At 36.6% G+C, this 21,945-nt stretch overlaps 5 protein-coding genes across 6 annotated transcripts in view; 4 read left to right on the top strand and 1 right to left on the bottom strand.

Annotated features, from left to right (window-relative positions):
* The window catches only part of LOC133331861 (WD repeat-containing protein 26 homolog), a 155,103-nt gene that overhangs the window by 21,894 nt on the left and 111,264 nt on the right, over window positions 1-21,945 (top strand). The gene's annotated exons all lie outside the window — the stretch shown is intronic.
* Window positions 1,006-6,304, top strand: LOC133331864 (rho-related BTB domain-containing protein 2). Of its 2 annotated transcripts, none has more exons than XM_061540251.1 (11): window positions 1,006-1,294; window positions 1,368-1,565; window positions 1,619-2,066; window positions 2,130-2,215; window positions 2,617-2,869; window positions 2,933-3,040; window positions 3,108-3,278; window positions 3,347-3,589; window positions 3,657-3,921; window positions 5,961-6,132; window positions 6,196-6,304. In XM_061540251.1, the coding sequence occupies exons 1-10, from the start codon at window positions 1,011-1,013 to the stop codon at window positions 6,107-6,109; spliced, it is 2,205 nt and encodes a 734-aa protein (XP_061396235.1). In that variant the 5' UTR covers window positions 1,006-1,010; the 3' UTR covers window positions 6,110-6,132; window positions 6,196-6,304. The 2 variants fall into 2 exon arrangements, with proteins under 2 accessions (XP_061396235.1, XP_061396236.1); XM_061540252.1 differs by having other exon boundaries at window positions 5,979-6,132.
* On the bottom strand, window positions 7,372-8,934 carry LOC133331878 (charged multivesicular body protein 7). Its single transcript, XM_061540267.1, has 4 exons — window positions 8,500-8,934; window positions 8,188-8,419; window positions 7,913-8,122; window positions 7,372-7,844 (listed from the first exon to the last, which is right to left on the bottom strand). The coding sequence occupies exons 1-4, from the start codon at window positions 8,932-8,934 to the stop codon at window positions 7,372-7,374; spliced, it is 1,350 nt and encodes a 449-aa protein (XP_061396251.1).
* On the top strand, window positions 11,975-18,328 carry LOC133331879 (protein naked cuticle). The gene is made up of 5 exons (XM_061540268.1): window positions 11,975-12,058; window positions 14,113-14,561; window positions 14,677-15,429; window positions 15,684-15,988; window positions 16,924-18,328. Exons 1-5 carry the CDS (start codon window positions 11,995-11,997, stop codon window positions 18,326-18,328), a joined length of 2,976 nt encoding a protein of 991 aa, XP_061396252.1. The 5' UTR covers window positions 11,975-11,994.
* Window positions 20,018-21,845, top strand: LOC133331880 (SET domain-containing protein SmydA-8). Its single transcript, XM_061540269.1, has 5 exons — window positions 20,018-20,161; window positions 20,236-21,093; window positions 21,152-21,413; window positions 21,475-21,659; window positions 21,717-21,845. The coding sequence occupies exons 1-5, from the start codon at window positions 20,018-20,020 to the stop codon at window positions 21,843-21,845; spliced, it is 1,578 nt and encodes a 525-aa protein (XP_061396253.1).

A 21,945-nucleotide genomic window follows, 5' to 3' on the forward strand; every position in this document is an offset into this window, starting at 1 on the left:
ACATAAACATTATAGGGAACACAATCAGTCCTTTCTCAAAAAAAAAGGCTTGGGCTCAATAATTTTTACCGCGTAAAAGTGCTAAATGACATTTGTTCTTGTATTCCGTTCTGAAATGTTTTGTTTTGCAAGCAAATTGCAAGCTCATATCGATTCGTTGAATGCATTTACAGTGGATTGCGTGACGGGTAATCATTCTTCAGTGGATAGCGGGCACAACAATACAATTTGGCTTATACGCTCTTTTCAGTGAATCGTTCAACGTACAGAACAGATATATTGATTGATTTTTCGATTTTCATAAATAAATTCGAAAAGACGAATAAAAAACAAAGATAGTGTTAATATGCGTTGATTGATTACGTGCTACAGAATTCACGAAGCAATAGCAATGAAAGAAGTTTAGCTATTCCTTTGTTTTAAGAAAAATCAATAAAACACGAAGTAGCTTGAAACGAATAGGAAACTCGGCAAGCATAAAGGTTTGGTTTAATTTTGTGTGGAGATAAATCTGATTAAATATAGCAATATTTATGCTATAACCCACTGATAACCCCATTCAGTAAGTAAGTTAACTTTTCTATCCGTGATCGGTTGGGAAGGGTCTAATTTTATTGGGGACTGCTTTTCACTGTCGAAATGACTCCCTTCGCATTTTCCACACACACACGCACACATTTTTATCAGGTGCTTTCGATTTCTTTCTTCCACTTTTGCTTTGAACAATACGTTCACTTTCGAATGTTACAAATATACCTATGTCTCTGAAATGCAAGAGTAAATAATATAGGATTGTTTGTGTGTAACTGAAATCGGAAATATTGTCCTCTCAAAGTACTTAAACCAAATTAAATAAAAGGTCTCCTTCATTTGCAAAGAGCCCCCAGTTTAGTATTAACTTTAAAATACGCTCCATTGGTCACCCACAGTGGAATGGATTAATTGTGATTTCAGTTTGGTTATACCTTGTGTTTTCCGCATTGAACAGATAACTGAGGATAAATGGAAACATGGATAACGAGCAACCACATCAAGAGCTTGTCAAATGCGTACTTGTTGGAGACACGGCCGTGGGAAAAACGCGTCTAATTTGTGCACGCGCTTGCAACAAACACGTATCACTTTCGCAACTCTTGTCGACACACGTTCCCACGGTATGGGCTATAGATCAGTACCGCATTTACAAAGACGTCCTGGAGAGGTCGTGGGAGGTAGTAGACGGTGTTAACGTTTCTTTGCGTCTTTGGGACACATTTGGAGATCATGACAAAGATAGGCGATTTGCTTATGGCCGGTAAGTTAGCTCGTATGATGTCAAGCACGATTCGGCGATGAGACTAAACAAATCGACACGAATGTATTTTCAGTTCGGATGTTGTGCTGCTTTGTTTTTCCGTAGCTAGTCCAATTTCACTGCGCAATTGTAAAGCTATGTGGTATCCAGAAATCCGGCGATTTTGTCCAGATGTTCCGGTAATATTGGTAGGCTGTAAAAATGATTTGCGGTATATGTACCGCGATGAGACATATTTGTCGTATTTCGGGGAGAGGAGCACCTTTGTAAGGTAATTGTAGTATGTCAATGCCTCTAGATAACAATAAAAAAATCGTTTTTTAGAGCTGCACTAAAAAGTGATTTAGTTATGCCTGACGAAGCTCGCGCTGTTGCAAGGGAATTGGGTGTATCATATTACGAAACCAGTGTCTTTACATATTTCGGAGTAAATGAAGTCTTCGAAAATGCAATTAGATCGGCATTGATTGCTCGACGCCAGCAAAGGTTCTGGATGACAAATTTGAAAAAGGTTCAAAAGCCGTTACTACAGGCTCCGTTTAGACCGCCCAAGCCGCCGCCACCGGAAGTGACTGTAGTAGTCGGAAATTATCAACAGGATATGTACAATATGTTTTTAGCGCAGACATATACTGATCTCATTCTCATAGTGGGTACCACGAAATTTCCCGTGCACAAGTTTATGGTAGCTGCCGCTTCCAGTCTTTTCAATCGATTGCTTAGTATTGACATTTCCGATATGGGTGGTCGAAGTAGCAGTGAATCAAGTATGGTAAGTAACAGGTTATAACAATTCAATAATGTACGAGCTTTTTAAATGTTAACCTTTAAATAGGTTAGTTCAACATTCGGCGAAGCAACAACTGCGGATTTTAATGACGACACCGAGTGTTTAATACGAAATGAATCGCGCGCACAAAGGTAAGTTCACAATAATGTAAATTGCCCATTGTTGTATTGCTACTTTTTTCCAAATATTCAAAATTCGCAATCAAATATTTATTTTATATTTTGAAGAAAACATTTTTACTAAGCTAGACTAAGAGAAGATGATACAACCATTAAATGCAAGTCTTTATATAAAATTCGCAAAAATAAACGGACATTTAAACGGACATTGGAACTAAATTAATAATGTGCGATATACTGATATACAACTGTACATGTTAATTATAATATATATAATTATAATATATTGTCCTTTACACGTTTCATTAGTTACGTACTAAGATGTTTGTTAACTTCACACAAATATTTAATTTCTTCTCTTAAGTAAGATAAAAAAATGGAAGATCATTTATACTCTTTCTTTGTACCCGCAGAATGTGGGAGCAAATAAAACGTCGGTCCAGTTATCAGGCACTGCCTCTAATTGAAGCCAAACGCCCCACTGAGCTTTACAAGGATTTGCATCACCCTGTTTTCCAAAACATTCGAGTCGTTCAAATAGATAATAACAATGGAATTCAAATTAACCAGACAATTCTAACGCTTACAAAATTGATAACTCCGCAGGCGTTACACCAGTGTCTAAAGTTTATATACACTGGCACAATAGATTTATACAATGTGCAGGTATTCCTTTGTTATTGTGTTGTGTAGAAGCATTTTACGAATTATTTTTTCGTATGTGTTAAGGATATAAAACAGGCAGCTGAACTGTTGGAGTTGTCACAATTAACCAATTTGCTGTCGAAGTCTCAAAATTCCCTGACGGCCCAAGAACCAAACTCACAAGTGTGTCTGGTATTTATTCCGCCGATTGAATATTTTTCTTTTGAATGATTTTGTTTTCGTTTTATCTTTCCTTTAGGCCTTAAAGGAGAACATGGAAAAACATAGCTCTGGCGATGGGCTTTTTACGGATATCACATTTGAGTTGGACGAAGGTCAAATGAAAGCACACCGTGCTGTCCTAGTGGCGCGTTGCGACGTAATGAGGGCAATGTTAGCTGGAGATTTTCGTGAAGCCCACTCTAGTGTGGTAGGCTAGAATCAGTGTGAATTTATCGGTAATGTTGTCATATGACAAACATACGTTCATCGTTTCAGATTATTTTCCCCGGCGTAACAGTGTACACATTCCATAAATTACTTTGCTATTTATATACCGACGAAATACCGCATATATCTGCCGTTAAATGTCTAAATCTGTTGGAATTGGCCAACCGATTGTGCCTGCCCCGTTTATTAAATTTAGTTGAGTGTCGTGTAATCGAAGACCTAACGATGATTTCCCAAAATGAAACAAATCAGACAGTGGATCACTGCTTGAAACTGTTGGAACCTGTAAAGGTATTAATGTTGCAAGAGTTAGGATTCTCAATGGGTCTATGTCTTAAACACAGTTTTTTGTTCATAGCTCCATAATGCACACCAGCTTGCCGAGTGGTGTATGTCATATTTGTGTGTAAATTACAATATCATATGCAAGTATTCTATCAAAGGCCTGCGAGCTTTACACCAAGAGAATCAAGAATATTTGCGTGAACATCGCTGGCCTCCAGTGTGGTATTTAAAAGACTATGACTACTACCAACGTTGTATAAACGAAATGAACAAGGAAATGAAAAATTCTCGACGAGATTCTCGCAGTGACGATGAAGGATGTCTTTGCTTTACTGGTGGTGAGTAAATAATGTGTGTGAGTAAATATTATGTAGTAGAGTAGAATAATTATCAATTCATAAGTTTTATTAATAACATGCAATTTTTTTTGCAAATATCAAACAGTTACGTATAGACAAAGGAATTTGCACAATACTTTACATTTATTTTAATTATTGCCACAAACAATTAATAGACAAATTTTAAACATTACTTTCAACAATAAAATCCATCGCACATATAGGTATTAAAAGAGAAGATTTAAATAAAAATTCATGGCATAATTATACAAGGTAGTCTCATGCAGTAATATGTTAATAAATTTGCTTTGACAGTATTCAGCTTTCAAAATTTAAATCGAAATATCTTTCTTCGAAATGTACGCATGTTATGTGTTCAGTGGCAGAGGTTTATAAATATTTTGATATTCCCTTCCTTTAAAACTTATAAATATAAGATGTAACAACCATGGCTAAACCTTGAGAGCAATGTTCAGCTTTAGAAAATATAGTTTGTTTAATTTATTGAAAATATGCCAATCGACAAACATAAAATTTTATGGAATTTATTTTTCATATTTTATCATGGTACAATTATAAAAGGTAACAGCAAATCCCAGCTGATTTGATTCCAACGTAATACTAGTGTCAATATGAATTTGACAAAATATGTTTTTAAAAATCACCCAACAGGAAAATTAGGAACGCAAACAATTTGAAATTGTTCTTTATTAATGTGTTCTCGTATTCAATTTACTCAATCTGCCTGCTGGGAAAGTTTGAGGAAGCAAATCTTTCTTGGAGGAATTACTCGCTATTCCCAGCATTGTCATATGTGTTACATATATATATGGCAATGGCTCAATTAAAGGAAAGATGTGGAAGCGATAGAAATATAAATTTGATAGATTTTCATTCATGTTTTTCAATTTTTATTTTGAGGATTCGAAAATATTCCATTTTCAAAATAAAAATAATTTGATGATAATTTGTTTGTTTGTTTACATTTTTCTGTCAAATGAGTTGACACTAGTAGAACTTACAACAACAAATTTCCATGTGGTTGTTGTATCGTTTTTTGTACAACAACACTTGCTGTTACCTTTTATTATTATACCATGATATTTTATAAAGATGAGTTCCAAATTTAAAAGGGTTGCCATCATCAAATCCTCAAATGAGACTACCTTCTGTTATTATGCCAAAATTCCGATGTCCTGTTAGGCAATTTTAATTGCACCTCCTCACCTCCCTCGCATACAAACTAATTTTGGGGTAACTTTCTGTCAAACAAGGCACAAAAAACAGACATTTCTCATTTTGAGTTTTCATTAGTTGTACATATAAGCGTTTTCTTGCGTTATAATCATGGCAACTTTTTTAATGATTAAGATTTCGTGAGATATGCAACATAAAAATTTGAAATGAGACATGGCACTATAAAAAGTTTTTCAAGCAGTAGTATGATGTTAAGTTTATCAGCTTACTTTTGCAGTAATAATTACTGCGTAAGTTCTTTTGTGAGAGTAAGAGAGATTCTTCTTCAAATAATACAAAATTTAATATAGGTCTCTCAATTCGCACATATATTAACATTTTGTACAAATTGTTGCAAAATATCGAGTAAGCAAACAGACTGATTCTGTTGATTGACGTGATTTAATTACTTCTGAATTCATTTTCAATTTTTCTTTAAATTTGATGATGTTCTTTCTTGAAGGATGAACACTACGTTTAAGTATTGGGGTATTTATTTAGCAAAAACTTAATCTATACATTACCATGTCCAAATTTTAAAATTCGATTTACTATATTTTGAATAATTATCATGCTTATATTTTTTATGTGCTCTTGATCATGAAATTAAAAATTGAACGCACTCTCATTATTTAAGATCCTACATTTCTATTTGTTACCTGCTGTTTCGTGACTAGACTTTGGACGTCTGGTCCTAACATTCTGGACATGGTAATCTGCTAACATATTATTGAAATAAACTGCATTTCATTACATATATCATTCATTTCCCCTTGATTATTAATAAGAAATTTTCGAAAAAGTAATTTCTTGGATGCTAGGAAAACCAAAACCTCAAAGAATGTCGTCCGGAAATGGAAGTGAAAATGCGAACGAAACACAGATATTGAACAGCTCTGGAATTTCAATGAATCACATTGATTTGGAAGCCGACATGGACTTGAATCTCTGACATCCAGCTTTGGGGCATAGACGGTAATTGATTGATATGAATATTTGTTCCAAATGGACTGACTCATTTTAGCTGCTTTTATTTAGATCGCTGCGTTTCATCGTTATTCTGCCCGTGTTGATATGTTTCATCTGTACCATCTTGAGTATTTTAATACTCTTTCAAATTTACACGTAGCGCTGGAAATGGACGTTCCCCACAACCAAATGAATGACGAAATTTGTCTGCGAGACACGTGGATAATTTCAGTAATTGGGGCAGGCGATTTATTATTCAAAATATTTTCTATGTTAATCAGTTATTGTATTGTAAAAGAAAAAGGCAAGCATTATAAAGCTTCAAACCATTTAATTGCGAAATAGGGAACTTTTGTCTAGCCATTAGCTATTAGCTTAAGCATTTACTAATATATAGTAAGTAGATGACACAACTACGACTAGAGATGTCTGTATCTTACCTTGCGAGAATAATTTATATTCGGTTTTCTACTAGAGAAACAATCGACTGAAGGAATTATGTACATAAGCCACAAATATCACAAATTAATAGAGCGACATTTGTGCATTTGTTTTCTTTTTCGGTTTAAGTGACCACGAACAACGGCAATATACGACGAAGTTGAAGTTTGATTATTTCAAGGGACTATTCTATTATAATTATAACACATTATTGCAATATAATTGACACACATGTAAATACGTTTTTAATAATGCTATAATATACTGGATCATATAATAATTGATAATATAACTGCCACTGTACAATCGCCGTTTTGGAAATGTGCATTATTTCGTTTAATACTACATCGGTACTTCATTGACTAGGGCGGTAAGTATCATCGAGAAATTTGTCTTGTGTCTGTAATCTCTTGAATATATATATATATATATGTGTGTGTGTCTGCAATCTCATGAATATATATATATATATATATTCCCAAGGGGGTTTCCCGTAGTACAGCCAACCTAAATGATATTAAGCCTTTGTGCGATGTCCCTTTTGTTTTTGAACCTTGAAGTCGTTGATTGATAACCATAAATAATTTTGTGATCGTTCCTAGTTCTTGATTAATTCAAGACCAAACATTTCCATACAATCAGAAACATTTACAGTTTATTTAATTAAAAATTGGTCGTACTCGTAAATACTACGCAACTACGACAGGGTCCACATCTGTCGTAGACGATCGTGCTACCCATAATAAAGGGGAATAAAACTAACACAGTATGATACGTTTGTTTGAGAGTAACAATTGAGATGTTTTAAATATTAGCATCACTGATACTGAAGCTGTTCACAGGTGTTTTTTGCTCTACATCTAAGCCGTCCAGCATCGCTATTAGCTCAGCATCACTTATTTCAATTTTCTGCGATGCTGACTCCCGAGAATCACTAGTCGGCCAGACATCTGGTATATTGGTCGATGAAGGAGCAGAGCGATCTCCGAAAAGCTCCTTGAGTTCTCGTTCCAATTCATCTTCTTCGTCCGTCGACAAACATTCCGAAGGAGTTGCTTTAGCAATAGTTTCTTGCAGGTCGTTATTCATATCCAGCGTTTCACGCATATCTGAAACAACTTCTTCAACATTATCGAATGTGAGGTTAGATGTTTTAAGGACATCTTGCAAGGCCTTCGTCCCATATTTATACGCATCCAAAATTACACCGTTATGCTTAGCGTCGTCTATGTTGGAAATGAGGGATTCGATGTTATGCAATGCGTCGCTGCGTTTTACTAAATTGGTGGTTAAAATTAAATCAACAAGTGATTACATGCTCCAATCATAGTGTAATTATAATTACCATGACTCTTTTCAAGAAGATGTCTCTTGCGCAGGTAAGTCTTGGCCAATAACCTTTTATTTTCTCTAATATATTGGCGAGTCTTTTCTTCGTTCTCAGAAATCTGAAGTTCCAAGTGTTCTAGTTGCTTCAGTAAGGATTGTCTTGTTATTTGAAGATTGTGTAACGCAATGTCTGAGTCGTCCACGGTTACAGATGAATTGGATGTGGCTGTAAGATAGTAAGCAATCGTAATATTATTACGGAATATATGTGAACCGCATTTGTATACAAACATGGTATCTTTATCAAGTGTATCATTTCATTATTATTTCCATCGGCATTGGCATTCTGTCGGTAACGCAATCCTATCTGTTGTTGGCAGAACAATGTCCGTAGGCACAGGACTAGACAATCCTCGGATATGTTTAGTAGGGCAGATATGTTATTTTTCACTTCTTCAAAACTATATATGGATCCAGGGTAGGGGGGCTTCTCAAAAATCGATTGCAAATTACAACAATATTTCTGAAATGGATATTTGTATTAGTATTGTACATTTTTGAAATAGGGTAAGGATATTTTACATTTATGACTGTAAGGTGTACATACTCCATGTGACCTAGTTGGCGTGTGTTCGTTGGCAAAATAACGTTTTTGATGCGATTCAAAGGAGTTTTCCAAAGCCTTAGCACAGCCCATCCGGCCCAGCCGTTTGCAGGATCGTACTCGTATTCCAATCGTGGCCGAATTAGGCCATTCTTTTTCATTTCATCGATCACCGTATCTAGGCAAGAAGGAACTCTTTGGCCAACTGTAAATGTGTGCAACAACTCATTCTTGGAAAAGGTAGCCATCCCTTTGTGCAAACAGAATTCCACAATTGTGTCTTTCCAGAATTTCATTTTTGAATCGTAGTTCTCTGGATTAACACTTCGTTCCCGAAAGGGACCATACAATGCTTGTACGCGGGCATCATCCCTTAGAACTGACGGTAATGGGAATTTGTTGGGAGACCCCAAAGTAGATGTTGGACTGCACATTGTGTAGCGAGTGATGGCTAAAACTAAAAACGTTCCCTGCGCTACAAATGGGAGAGAAGAAACAAGTGGCCGATAAAGAAGGAGCTCAAAGAGTGAAAGGGAATATTTACGAATCAGGTGTGATGGACAATGCAAAAAGACGTAATGTTGAGAATAAGACAAAGGAGAATTGCCGATTAGGGATATCGCAAGACGGCGATAATGACAGAACCAAATGCGATTTTCGAATGATTAGAACATAGTCTTTTATTCTTATTTTTATCGCAGTTAAAATACTGTATCGAAGGTTTAACTATTGGTTTGGGATATCGCAAGACGGCGATAATGACAGCACCATCGATAACAAATGAGATTTTCGAATGATTAGAACATAGTCTTTTATTCTTATTTTTATCGCAGTTAAAATACTGTATCGAAGGTTTAACTATTGGTTTGTTTCCGTACTACAAGAATCTACTATTTTAGCAGTTTTTCCTTTATGTAAAAATTATTACATTCTTGCAGTACGGAAATAGACCATTTATAACAACAACGTCCCCGTATTTCAACATTAATTAAGTCTTCAGTAAAAATACACGTTCCGTCCAACATTTGTTATCCGTCTCAGGTTTATTTTCACTTCTGTTCCCGTACTGCAGGAATCTACTAGTTTTTACTACGATAACGTAATTTTTCTTTATGATATCGAAAAAAATAGTAAAATCGAGTAGATGCTTGCAGTATGGGAACAGACCAACCAGTGAACAGACCACCATGGCACCAGTGATGATTTTCGTTAGGTCTCTTTCTGCACTCTCTTTCGCATCGTTAAGTCGCATTTACAAGTAAAGTTAAGTTCTATAACTGCCCAATCATTTAGTTATATCGTCGGGTTCATAAAGTGTAGACGTCCGTTGTATTGATCGGTTATTTTTTTTGTCGAATTATGAACAAATTGGAAATAATATGTTAAATAAGTGAAAACAAAACACAAAATAGTGCAAAATTCGTTCGCATCGCGTAATAAGATATTCTGCAATATGCTTTGTTCTGCTTGTTCGATGAAATCCGTGCACGTTTGGTTACAAAAAGCATTTAAATAGAAAAACGTATTCCCTTTGTCACAACGTTTCCGAGTACATGTTGAAGAGAGTAAAAGCTATACCTCCTCTCGTTTATTATTCGCATTCGGTCCATTTTTACTGCAAAAACTTCATTATGTGTTTTATTTCAATTAGTGCGGGTAACAATCATAAAAGCGGTTTCATTTTCTCAGTCGTAGATAAAGAACAAATAATTTAGTCAAAAATGTAATTCGAAATTCAGTGTTTTAAATTAGTGTTTCATGCTGGAAAGTTAAAAATAAATATGAAAGTGTAAAGAATGAAAATAAAAATTAATTCCAAATATATATTGAGTATTAACCGAACGTACTTATCGGAGGGCAAAATAAGTTTAAATGTGTTTTCAAGATGTGCAACTACTTTTCTATCGTATATCGTATTCATTCATATCTATTCATAAATATAACGTAGGTTCGTGACTTTGCTATATTGACTGTTACAACATATTAACACAGATCAAGTAATTTGTGGGGGGTTCTATATTAACTCTGAAAGCGGAAAACTGACTGATAATATTATATACAATACTTCGCTTTCGATTTTTGTTACAACAATCAATTTGCATTGAAAGGGTGCATTTTCGTACTTTTTGTTTTTACCTGAGGCAATGTCTTCCAAGTCTACTCTCATTTACTAGAGTTGGGTGTCTTTTGTCCCAATATGTAAATTACAACTCAGTAATAAATTCTATCTTTTATTTCATACAAGACAAGAAATAATTAATTCATTGTATTCAGGGCCTCAAGGACCAACACTGGTAAAAATTTCAAAACGATCCGCTACCTTCCCAGAATATACGTAAACAGTTTTTTTTTATTCTAATTGTACGTACACAAATGCGATAAAATTTACGATACGTCGCAGACTAAACATACGACAGCAAAAAGCAATAATCAAGAGAGTGCTGTGCTTTGTACTTCTCAGACTGTCTGGTAACGCGTATTGAAGGACAGACAGTTTGAGGACTTTTCAATTTTGTCAAACCGACCAATGCAATTTAATTTGTAATCAATTACATTCCAGAACCCAATTTTTGTTTTGAATTGTCACACCTTAAACAGCTGATCGTTTTATGTCTTTTACGTCAGCGAACTTCTGCGTTGTCAACATGCATATAACAACGCCGTCACACGTGGCTCGGTTCTCTGACTGCAGTTGCTGTGAGTGTATGTGTTGTAAACAATACGGTTCTCATTTAGTCTCCATTCCACCTCATTCGTAATATTTCGGTTATACCACTTTGAGTTCATCTTTATCGGCCATTTTGTCTTCACCTCCCATTCGTTACAGGTGGAACGTTTTTCAATTTTCTTTCGTTCCATTTTTGACATTTTTGTCTAAACCTCATTCGTAAACAACACGGTTTCCATTTAGTCTCGTAAACTTTCGGTTATACCATTTTGAATTCATATTTCTCGGCCATTTTGTCTTCACCTCCCATTCGTTAGCAAGAGGAACGTTTTTCAATTTTTCTTCAGTCTTGTAACGCGTATTGAAGGGCAGACACATAGACACATCGGATGCGCGTTAGTTTGTTTGATGTTCGATGCAATAATAAAATAAAAATATATAAAAAGTGACCAAAATAATATTCAAATCGAGTTTTTTTCAAATATATGAGACCTTGTTCTCCAAGAAAAAAATCGAGAATTCGTTCGTGCGTGTTTGAATTCCTCTATATGTAAATATTTTTGTGTATGTGTGTATGTTTTATAGTTTCATCATTCTCATCACGACAAGAAAAAAAAAACGAAAAACAGAGACACAGTTTGTTATTGTCAAATGTTATGTTTTTGTCGATGGAAGCAAATCGAATCACTATCGGGAAGGCTCGCGTTGTAGTGCTCTAAGGAGCTTTAACCGTAATTGAGGCAAGTAAAAAACAAAGAAACATTGTACATCGCTACAAAATTTCCGCGGTATGAGTGCTTTAAGACGACGTTTTTGAAGCAGGATAATGGCGGGAAACCTGGTTAAGTGGTGGAAACACAAATTTCTTGGTGGATATAAACAATTCTCAGGTGAGTGTGACAATGGTACATATTGGTCAAATTGTTTGCAATTATTGTTGGTGCCTATAGTGATATGGGCGTACAACGAGACATCAGTGTACTCAAAAACGTACGGTGAGAACGAAAAAAAACATGTTTCATGATACACTCGGCGGCGGCCATTCAAAGCCATGATCGCTTTGAATAGCCGACCCCTCACAGTCAACTGCTCAGCAAGATAAAACAAAAACAACAACATTCAACTATACAAATATATGTAGGTTTCAGTGTGTATGCGCCACGAACGAGTGGAGTGGAGAGGAACAAAACGATACGATGGTGGTGGTGGTATGGTGTGGTATTTAAAAGAAATAGTCGTTCGAGAGATACAATGACGACGGAAAGTTCAAAGGAAAATCAGAACGAATGTAGGCACACCAAAGTGTTGCCTTCCCGTCCTCTTAATAGCATATATATATACATGTATGTATGTGTAGAGTTTTTGTACAATGTCGTATACATACACATATTTTTTCTATGCCAATTTGGTACGCCATCTATCCATAGGTCACCCAAATAGAAACAAATTAAACGCTGGATGGATGGGGGGAATGTTGGGAGCTTTCTCAAATGATTGGCTTTAAACGAGTTAAGCATCGACAATAACTTCGTAGTTAAATTAAAATCTTCATCCTGAAAGGCAAAACAGTTACATAGTTTCAAATACGACCAGTATTGAAAACAACGGGCATTCGGCTTAACTCATACTCATAGTTTTATGACTGAAGATGTATTTACTTACGTTACGTTGATGATACCTTGAACGACAGAACGCGAGGTAGCATCATGTCAGTAACATATACATATGTATTCTACCCAAGTAGCATCAAATAATGTACTTAACAATATTGTTGAATTTATCTTATTTATCAGATTTTCGAAAAAAATAGTTTTCCATTTTTGTTGGGAATCAATGTAGTATGTATTTTTTTAAATAAACAGGCGTTGTTAATATCTCACGAATTTCAAATGTAGCATCTGTAGATCCACAAAAATCAAATTTTCTCATATTATATATAGGAATATATATATAGGAATTTTTAATTATTCTGAAGTTTAATCCAGAATAGTTAATATTCGTCTAAAGTTCAGACAATAAGCCAGTCGGTTACCTTTTGAAATTTTTTACAATACGTATTTGTAGGGGCTCTGATTACTAAGGGAAATCCAAATTTACCGACCTCCAAACTTTGGATGGGACTCCCTTTAACAATCACTAGGGCAATATGTGTATCGTATTGAAGTGTTTTTTTTTTGGGAAAGTCCATCTCTCTAATCAAAATATGCCGAGGGAGGATACAAAATGCCATGCAATTGTTATCTTTTATGTTACTGTGCTTACTGCACGTTCAATTTTATAATCAGTCTCTGCACAACTTAATGGTATGGTCTGCAGAGCCTCAACATGCCACTTAGTGGAAACATTAACAAACAGTAAGCACAGAATTTGTATCATGTAGCCAGCAATGTTTTATTAGCTTTCAAATGATATGCGTATGTATATAAGTAGATTAAAATGGTAAAAATCGGTTTTATTCGCTAGGGAATGCCGATTAAAAAATTAAGGATCCGAATCTGTCTTCCGCGAATGTTAGAATGCCGTGTTGTGGTAATTAGTTAACGATTCATGTAAAAAGGACGGAAATGGCACACAAGGACTCGAAATAGAAGGACGATGTGTTTTACAAAAGTTATCCTTATTCGATTTGACAGAAGACATCTCATTTCAAAAATGGCCTGCAATAGCCACCAGCAAAAAATCCATCATTAGCCTTCTGGGTAATTAATACACTCGCTAAAAAGGAAATTTCCATACCTATACCTTGAGCTCCATTTTGTCGCATATTGAAATCAGTTAATCATCACATAAAATATTTGTTTTATTTTTGCATATAACATCATTCATAACTTTATTAATAATTGACAAAATCCGGAAATGCATGCCTCTGGGGTATAGCGATAAATTCAAATTTATTGTATAGAAACAATCCACTCACATTTGGACCCATATTTATTGTTTTCAGTACAAGAATGTGCAACAGATTCGGAAGAATTAATCTACAACCAAGTGCGCGCTTCGTCTTCATGCAGTGCACCACCGGATTTGTTGCTTGTCAGTGATCGTGAGAACAATCTGTCATTACGATCGGGGACGGCTTCAAAAATTAATCCACCAACTACGGCGACTTCGCCGCTGGTGTGCATTAGTAGTTGTCCATTAAGTAATAATAATCAAGGCGATACTCTACATCAGCCGGCGCTGAAACATGCCTCCATACCACATGTCAGCACTTGCAAGGATACAAGCGCTAAGCACTTACAAAAATCCAGTGGACATCGTCACATACCAATTGTACGGTGTGAGCCCCATATCTCTGGAGAGGCACCGACAGAATCTCAACAGATTCATTCTTCAACGCGTTTGGCAGAAAGCACACAGCACCAACGGACTGGGGAGCACATACGGCTAGAGGTGAGTCATGACAAAAATCCACATATCAATAAAAGATGTTTGACCTGGGCTAACACAGCATGATATAGTTTTGGGAATGTACATTTTAAACTGTTGCCTTTACCAATAATTTTAGGAATTCACGTGTGATGTTTCTGTCGAGGGTGGTAAGGCGTCACAACCCTTGCAGTTTTCTTTTACATTTTATGACTTGGACGGCCACCATGGAAAAATAACTAAGGACGACATTGTGGGTATTGTTTATACCATATACGAATCCATTGGCAAATCGGTTGTTGTGCCACACAGTGGTAGCAAAACAATAAATGTTCGCTTGACAGTATCGCCCGAAGATAAAACCTCGAAATCATCGGCGACAAAGAAGGTTGTTCCACCAAATTCGTGTGCGTTAGAACAGAAAAACAATCCTTCGAATAAAGTTTCTAGTAACGCCTTGGGAAGGCGATCACATCGTTACAGGCCACGTAAGCTTATTAAGTCCGATGAAGAAGACGACGAAAGTGCCAGCGACAGGGAACGCGAAACAGATGGAACTGTAAATCCTGCTGTCCAACCCTTGACGTCATCGTCACGGAACAACAGACTAGACAAAATCAAGACAACTCAGCCATTTTGTCTGGCACAGACACAAGTTCAGTCAAACGGCGATTTGAATATTTCGGAAAATATGTATAACCATGTAAAGAATGGTGGTAATGGGGCATGTCGACAGTGCCTGACAGTGGTTGAAGAAAATATTAGTGCAACTGTATCACCTGCATGTGATCATAACCTATCAAATACAAGTAAGCATGTTTCGAATGAGGCCTTAATGAAACAAGCGGCCTTGACACGCATAAAATTGCTAAGGAAATCGAGAAAGCAAAAGGTTTGTGTAACAATACCAAAAAATAAATTAATTAATAATTAGTTTAAGAATTGAATTTCTCATAGTTTGAATCTGAATTCGTTTATGTAAAATTTACCAATGAGGTTGATGTTATCAATAACATCCATCATATTTCCTACTAATTGTTGACTGGTCCCAAAAATGTTTGTATGGCGGCCAGAACAAATGGATTTGAGAAGCCTTTTCATGACTTTCTTTTTTTATGTTTTCTTCCACATACATTCGGATTAAAGCCGCTTCAAGACTGCAACCAAATTCGTCAGCGTAGCTTATCTGTTGGAAATGAGACATGCTGGAATAGACGCCATTTGCAAAAATCACAGAACCCAAATCAGTTGGCTTGGGTTGACCAACAGCTAAACAACACTGACCTCTTGGATAGTGTTCAGTTGCATAACACCTTCCAGGCCGAGAATACATCTGTTTCTCAGATGCGAAGCTCAGCAGAGTGTTGGAAAACGCCTTTGAACCGTAACGATCTGATAAGCATAATTAGGGAAAGCATGGAAAAAAACCGATTGTGTTTTCAACTGAATGGGTAAGCAAAAAATTATAAAGATATAATGTTAAGCTTCGCTACGAAATGTCGATACCACAAATGCAGTTTGCGATGCATGATCCCTGTTGGATGACTATATCAAAAACGTGAACACATGTTGACTAATTCCAATATCCTATTGTATATATCCAATACTTTGGAATGGTAAAATTTTTAAAAACAAATACCCTCCACACCAAAGAGTAAAGTTTTATTTCTTTTGTTCAGTAAATATAGTAGAATCTCGACATAACTCGGAAATATCGACATTTGTTTAATACTGAAAACTGCACAGCAAAGCGATATTTATAAATATTTAGTATTTTAACATTTTTATTTCATTTTGAAAAAATATTCAAAGTATACACGTCAATGCAATACAATGCCATACTTTTAAGATCAAGGCTTTGGCGTACGACACCTTTTTGACGTTGTCCTAAAACTATCAATTTCGAATGACTAATGTTATTCTGGTCGCACCATTTTATACACGCTTCATTCAACAGTGTGACATGTATGCTTTACTATTGAGCATTGCTAATCCGGTTCATTATTTTTGGTACTCTCGTTATCCAATGAGGAATCTTCAAGGGATCTGTTTTTCAAATTATTATTGAGCATTTGAACTCCATTTCTTGTTCCAATAAGACCTTCGGCATGAATATCGTCATGGAAGATATGTATTAAAATTACCATTCTGAATTACAATTTATTTCCTGTTATTTATACTTGAGAATTCAGACAAAGATTTATGTACCAAAGATAATATTTTTTTTTAAATTTTAAAACATTATCGTTAAACCGGAATTCTACTGTATGTCCTTTTTATCGCTTAATTTCGAAATAAAGCAAACTGCATTTACCTAATTATTCATCGGTTTAAATTTGCCCATCAACTTGAATGAGGAAGCAAATAATGTTAAATTGTTTTTTAGAAAACTCCAGGCGAACGTAAGCCCTATCAGGCAGCCAACTCCCCAACAACAGTCTGGATACAAGAACAAAAACGCCCCAAGTCAGTCACGGACAAAAACAAAGATTCCTATGTTGATTTCGAACCACAGCAACCGCTCGATGCAGTTCAGTAATAACAATGATTCGTCTGTGACGACTGAACATAGCATTCCCCATAACCAATTGCACATTCCTATGTTCCACCAGCCAATGGCTCCGAATGCGACTCAATCAAAATGTGCACAAAACGGCACGCCGGCATCAAATGTAAGAATACCCGCCCAGCATGGTAAGATGAATCTCTGTGGATACGACTCCTTCCTACATGCCACAATTTGCGGTGGCACTGCCCTAAATCAAACTTCACCGCCGCATATCAAACCATTCAACGAAGCTAACAATACTCACCCCAGTCACAATTCTCAAATTGCAACTATAGCAGCATCCGCCGTACCGTCTATAGCAGTTAATCCTAACCTCGAGTCCAAATATAAAATGCCCAAAAGTCCCCGAAATTTGTCACTTCCGCATGGAAATCATGCAAATACTACCGGTCTTTCAACATCCCACAATTCACCCCAATACCATGGATATCAACGTTTATCATCCGGGAGTAAATATGGTATTTCTCCAATGAATTTATTACTTGATGATGCCACGGACAAGGTTAATAATCCACATCCAGGAAAGTTGAGGTCAAGTCAAATGCAGAATTACGAACTGTACGCCAAATTAACAGAAAAATTACAGCAGACCAGTTTGGCAACCTGCAACAAAGAAAATATCCATCGCCGAAATAAGCATCGATTGCAACGTCAAAGGCGATCGATCGAACCAATGCCTCATGGAAATAAAGCATGTGACTTGGCGTTGGCGACATCAAGCAAAACTGAAGGGTATGTTTCTCTAATACCCTTTTGTGAAGATCCGGTCGAATTTCAGAATCTAATAGCTCAAACGAGCGAAGATGAGTGTCATTCCCAGCCAGAAAATATCGAAAGCAAAACCGGCGACATTCAAAAAGCGACCGCTGCAGTACACGTGGCCGAAGGAACTTTGGTCGATCTCGATCTGGAGGAGGGGAATGATCTGACTGCTACTGGCAATCAACATTGCATTGGCAACATAAAACTAGCACCGCCGAGTATCGACACAAAGAGCAACGAAGGTCACGTTGAAGATGACGTTGAAATAGATGACGAATTGGATGAAGACTTGGCGGACCTCGAAGGAATTCCAATATCCGAGAGCGGACGCAATAGTTCAATAAGCAATGATGCGAATGATACAGTTGCTAATACCAGTGCAACATCATCCCTCATTCACAGATATGTTCACGAACATATACATCATCATTATCATCATTTCGAGGAAAAAGATGAATAGTTAGTTGGCTCCTGGTTTTCTTTACCTTGTTTTGACCACCAACAACACATTGGACTCCTAATGGACATCGATATATTTATAATCCGAACACACTACAACATCATTGTACGGAAGAGACGGAAAATCGACTTGTACGAACCCATTCGGATATTTCAATTCTCATTTTTCAACATTATTATATTTTATTATATCTTTCTATTGGCTGCGTCGCCAATATAACTTAATTTTGTATTACATCTACTAATCGAAAAGTACTAACTAAATCAACGGAACAGTTTCTGTTTGTCTAGCGCATACATTTTAATGTATATCATTCTCTCTATACATACTCGTACACGTTTATTAATACTACAGCAGATGCCGACATCATCGCAAATAGTTAATAATTAGTAAATACACCCTATAGTATATATTTATAGTTTATGTTGATTTTGCCATGTACACACGGCCACCAATAAAGGCCGAAACAATGAAAGCATGCGTTGTCATTACTTTGCTATGAAACTGAAAGGATGGCAACAGGTGGCCACGCCGCGGTACATTAACATGGGTCAGTCCCCGTTACTTATTAATCTGCTCAAAGTAAATGTTACGGTAAACGCTCCACGGCGTTTTAATATAAGTATTACGACGACATCTTCGTGCACACCATACAATATGATTAACGCATTTGCAATTGACACAAACACACACCACGCTTCATACTTACATATGATAGCGAGTTGTATACATACCAACATCATATTTCAAAAAACATCATAAATTTGAAAGACTGATTTCCTCGATTTTTTATAATATTTTTTACACATAAATGTACGTATTAATGGCAAACCCTATATTAAATAATGAACTAATAAATGTACATAACTTCCATGATATAAAGGCTCGCTTTTTTATTTTAAAGATTTTTTATTTATGTTTCTAATAAGTGGAAATGAATCCGCAAGTTTAATTGGCATAGGCATTGTATACTTGTATATTTAAATTTATTTGTTGGTATTTGATCGAGACCCGGAACGGCGTCAATTTGATGTATGCGCTTGTTTTATGAACTACAGATGCACCCCACAAAGTTTTCTTCGTCGAAATCTTTTAAATGTAACCCCCACCACAGCCAAATAAAAGAAACGACTATTTGTTGCTCTATTAGCTGAGACATTGACTCCCAACTAATTTGTACATCTCTGTATGTCGAGAATTAGGGTAGCCTATTTTTAAATTGAAACGTAAAATTTAAAGATACACATATTATATTTAATGGGTATGTATGCGTTTTCAATTCCAACAACACACATTTATATATGCAGTCCTTTCGATATTGGTTCACGTGGATTGGTGACCGCTCCGCTGGCATCGAGGTGTTCGCAGATCAGTAGGTAGGAACTCGTGGCTAGTCACATTTGCGACGTGTTCTTTTGTTGATATAGTTCCATTGTTAGATTTGTTGTTGCTGTTGGCGGCGATGACGATGCCACTCTTCTGCTTTGTATAGGAATATAACGTTTTGTTTCGATATGCTGCTCGGATAAAGAAAGAGAACATTCATTTCTCTGTTTTGATTTTTTTGTTCATTTGCATTCCGACCATTTGTCTTGATAGTTTGATCGCTTTTCGGTATTACGCAAACATTTCGGACGTTGTATTGACATTAATATACAAACGTTTTATTTCGAAAAGGAGTAAACAATTATGGCCGATCCAAACAGATGTGCTGTCTGCGAAGTACCGGCTTCCTTAAAGTGCATGGCCTGCAAACAGGTGTTCTATTGTGGCAAAGAACACCAGAAAATTCATTGGAAACGGGGTCACAAAGCGGAATGTAAATGTTACGAGGTGAGGCATTGAAACCTAATAAGAAATGAACCGTTTTTGTCTATTTGTGTTCTTTTGTTTTGACCTCTGCACAGGTGGTGAAGAACGATATACTTGGTAGACATCTAAGGGCGTCAAGAGACATTAAGTGCGGAGAAATAATTTTGAGGGAATCCCCCCTTATATATGGACCGAAGGTGGCATGTTCGCCACTGTGTCTGGGTTGCCATCGTACTCTTCCTACACCAGTGGGAAATAACTATTATAAATGCAGTAAATGTGGCTGGCCTATGTGCGGAGCCGATTGCGAGCATTCACAACATCATGTTAACGAATGCCAACTAATGTCATCGAGGAAATTTCGCGCAAAAATTGACTACAGCGCTCAGACCGGCCGGAAAGAATCGGCCTACTGTGTAATACTGCCACTGCGTTGTCTTTTGCTAAAGAAAACGAAACCAGATGAGTTTGCCAAGTTTTCTGAATTAGAAGATCATTTGGAGGAACGCAAGAATACTCCTCTCTATAATGTACTAAGAGCGAACTTGGTAACGTTTGTAAGGACTATTCTAGGTATGAACGAAAGCGAAGATGAGATTTTGCGTGCGGCAGCCATATTGGATACAAATGCCTTTGAAGTGCGTCAAAATGCGGTGGGTCGAAAGGTCAGGGCCATATATCCCATGGCAGCGATGTTTTCTCATGACTGTATATCGAACGCCCGCCACACGTTTGATGAGAAAATGAATATTGTATTCATAGCGAAAACTCCCATTGGCAAAGGCCAAGTCATTTCTACGTCATACACTCAGCCGCTGTGGTCAACAATAATGCGTCGCACACATCTATCGCAGGCGAAGTGTTTCGATTGCACCTGTCGTCGTTGTCGCGACGAGACGGAACTAAACACATTTGTGGGTTCAATAACCTGCAGTCAATGCAAAGTGGGAAAAGTATGGGAAGTGTTTCTATTTATTCGTACAGCGTTTTAATATAGTTCCCCCCCTTTAGATAATTTCCACAAATCCAATGGATAATAATGCTGGTTGGAAGTGTCAGTTGTGTGCGCACAATCTATCTGCAAAGCAAATAAATCTCGGAAACACGGCTATTCAGAAGGAGATTGAGTCTTTGGACAAATCTTCTGTGAAGTCATTTGAAGATTTCCTGTATCGGTATCGAGTCACTTTGCACGAAAAGAACACCCATATTTTGCAAGTGAAGTATGCTCTCTCCCAATTATATGGAAATGCGCCGAATTTTTCTCTACACGGTAATTGGAGAACAAGAACAATTGAGGAAAATGATTCCACGTGTGTTCGTTATTTTTTTAGAGATGAATGATGCAGCATTGAAGAGAAAGATAGAACTGTGCCAGGAACTTTTGGAAATAGCGGATATAGTTGACGGGGGATGGAGTATTTTTCGTGGAAATTTGCTTTTAGACCTGCAGGAAGCTTTGGTTATACAGGCAAAACGTGAATTTCTAAATGGTTTATTGACGCGTGATGCTACGCAGGTTGGACAACCCTATTGGTTTTTATTTCACATTAAAATATTCCTTCGTATCATTTAGGAGAAACTATTGGAGTCAATGAACTTGTTGAAGGAAGCCATCGACATAATGAAGCTGGAACCTGATATGAAACAGGTGTTGAACGATCGCACACAACAGCTGGCCAGAGAATTGGAGGCAGATGAATAAATGATATGTAAAATTTACTTTACACTAATAAAGGATTGGTAAACATGTTTCTTGTCCTTCGTAACGACAGAGGGCCGTTTTCTACTTTATTTGTTATTAT

This window comes from Musca vetustissima, unplaced genomic scaffold, assembly GCF_032173495.1.
Source record: "Musca vetustissima isolate MV318-11 ecotype Yass unplaced genomic scaffold, APGP_CSIRO_Mvet_v1 utg24363, whole genome shotgun sequence".
Classification (NCBI taxonomy): Eukaryota; Metazoa; Arthropoda; class Insecta; order Diptera; family Muscidae; genus Musca; species Musca vetustissima.

Coding starts and splice junctions, on each gene's coding strand:
- LOC133331864 (XM_061540251.1), top strand. CDS start 1,011: ATGGATAACGAGCAACCACATCAAGAGCTTGTCAAATGCGTACTTGTT. Junction 2,067..2,129: donor GTAGCAGTGAATCAAGTATG/GTAAGTAACAGG, acceptor ACCTTTAAATAG/GTTAGTTCAACATTCGGCGA. Junction 3,041..3,107: donor CAAACTCACAAGTGTGTCTG/GTATTTATTCCG, acceptor TCTTTCCTTTAG/GCCTTAAAGGAGAACATGGA.
- LOC133331878 (XM_061540267.1), bottom strand. CDS start 8,934: ATGTGCAGTCCAACATCTACTTTGGGGTCTCCCAACAAATTCCCATTA. Junction 8,420..8,499: donor AACTAGGTCACATGGAGTAT/GTACACCTTACA, acceptor TATCCATTTCAG/AAATATTGTTGTAATTTGCA. Junction 7,845..7,912: donor TCTTCTTGAAAAGAGTCATG/GTAATTATAATT, acceptor CCACCAATTTAG/TAAAACGCAGCGACGCATTG.
- LOC133331879 (XM_061540268.1), top strand. CDS start 11,995: ATGGCGGGAAACCTGGTTAAGTGGTGGAAACACAAATTTCTTGGTGGA. Junction 14,562..14,676: donor GGGAGCACATACGGCTAGAG/GTGAGTCATGAC, acceptor CAATAATTTTAG/GAATTCACGTGTGATGTTTC. Junction 15,989..16,923: donor TTGTGTTTTCAACTGAATGG/GTAAGCAAAAAA, acceptor ATTGTTTTTTAG/AAAACTCCAGGCGAACGTAA.
- LOC133331880 (XM_061540269.1), top strand. CDS start 20,018: ATGGCCGATCCAAACAGATGTGCTGTCTGCGAAGTACCGGCTTCCTTA. Junction 20,162..20,235: donor CGGAATGTAAATGTTACGAG/GTGAGGCATTGA, acceptor ACCTCTGCACAG/GTGGTGAAGAACGATATACT. Junction 21,414..21,474: donor GCCGAATTTTTCTCTACACG/GTAATTGGAGAA, acceptor TTATTTTTTTAG/AGATGAATGATGCAGCATTG.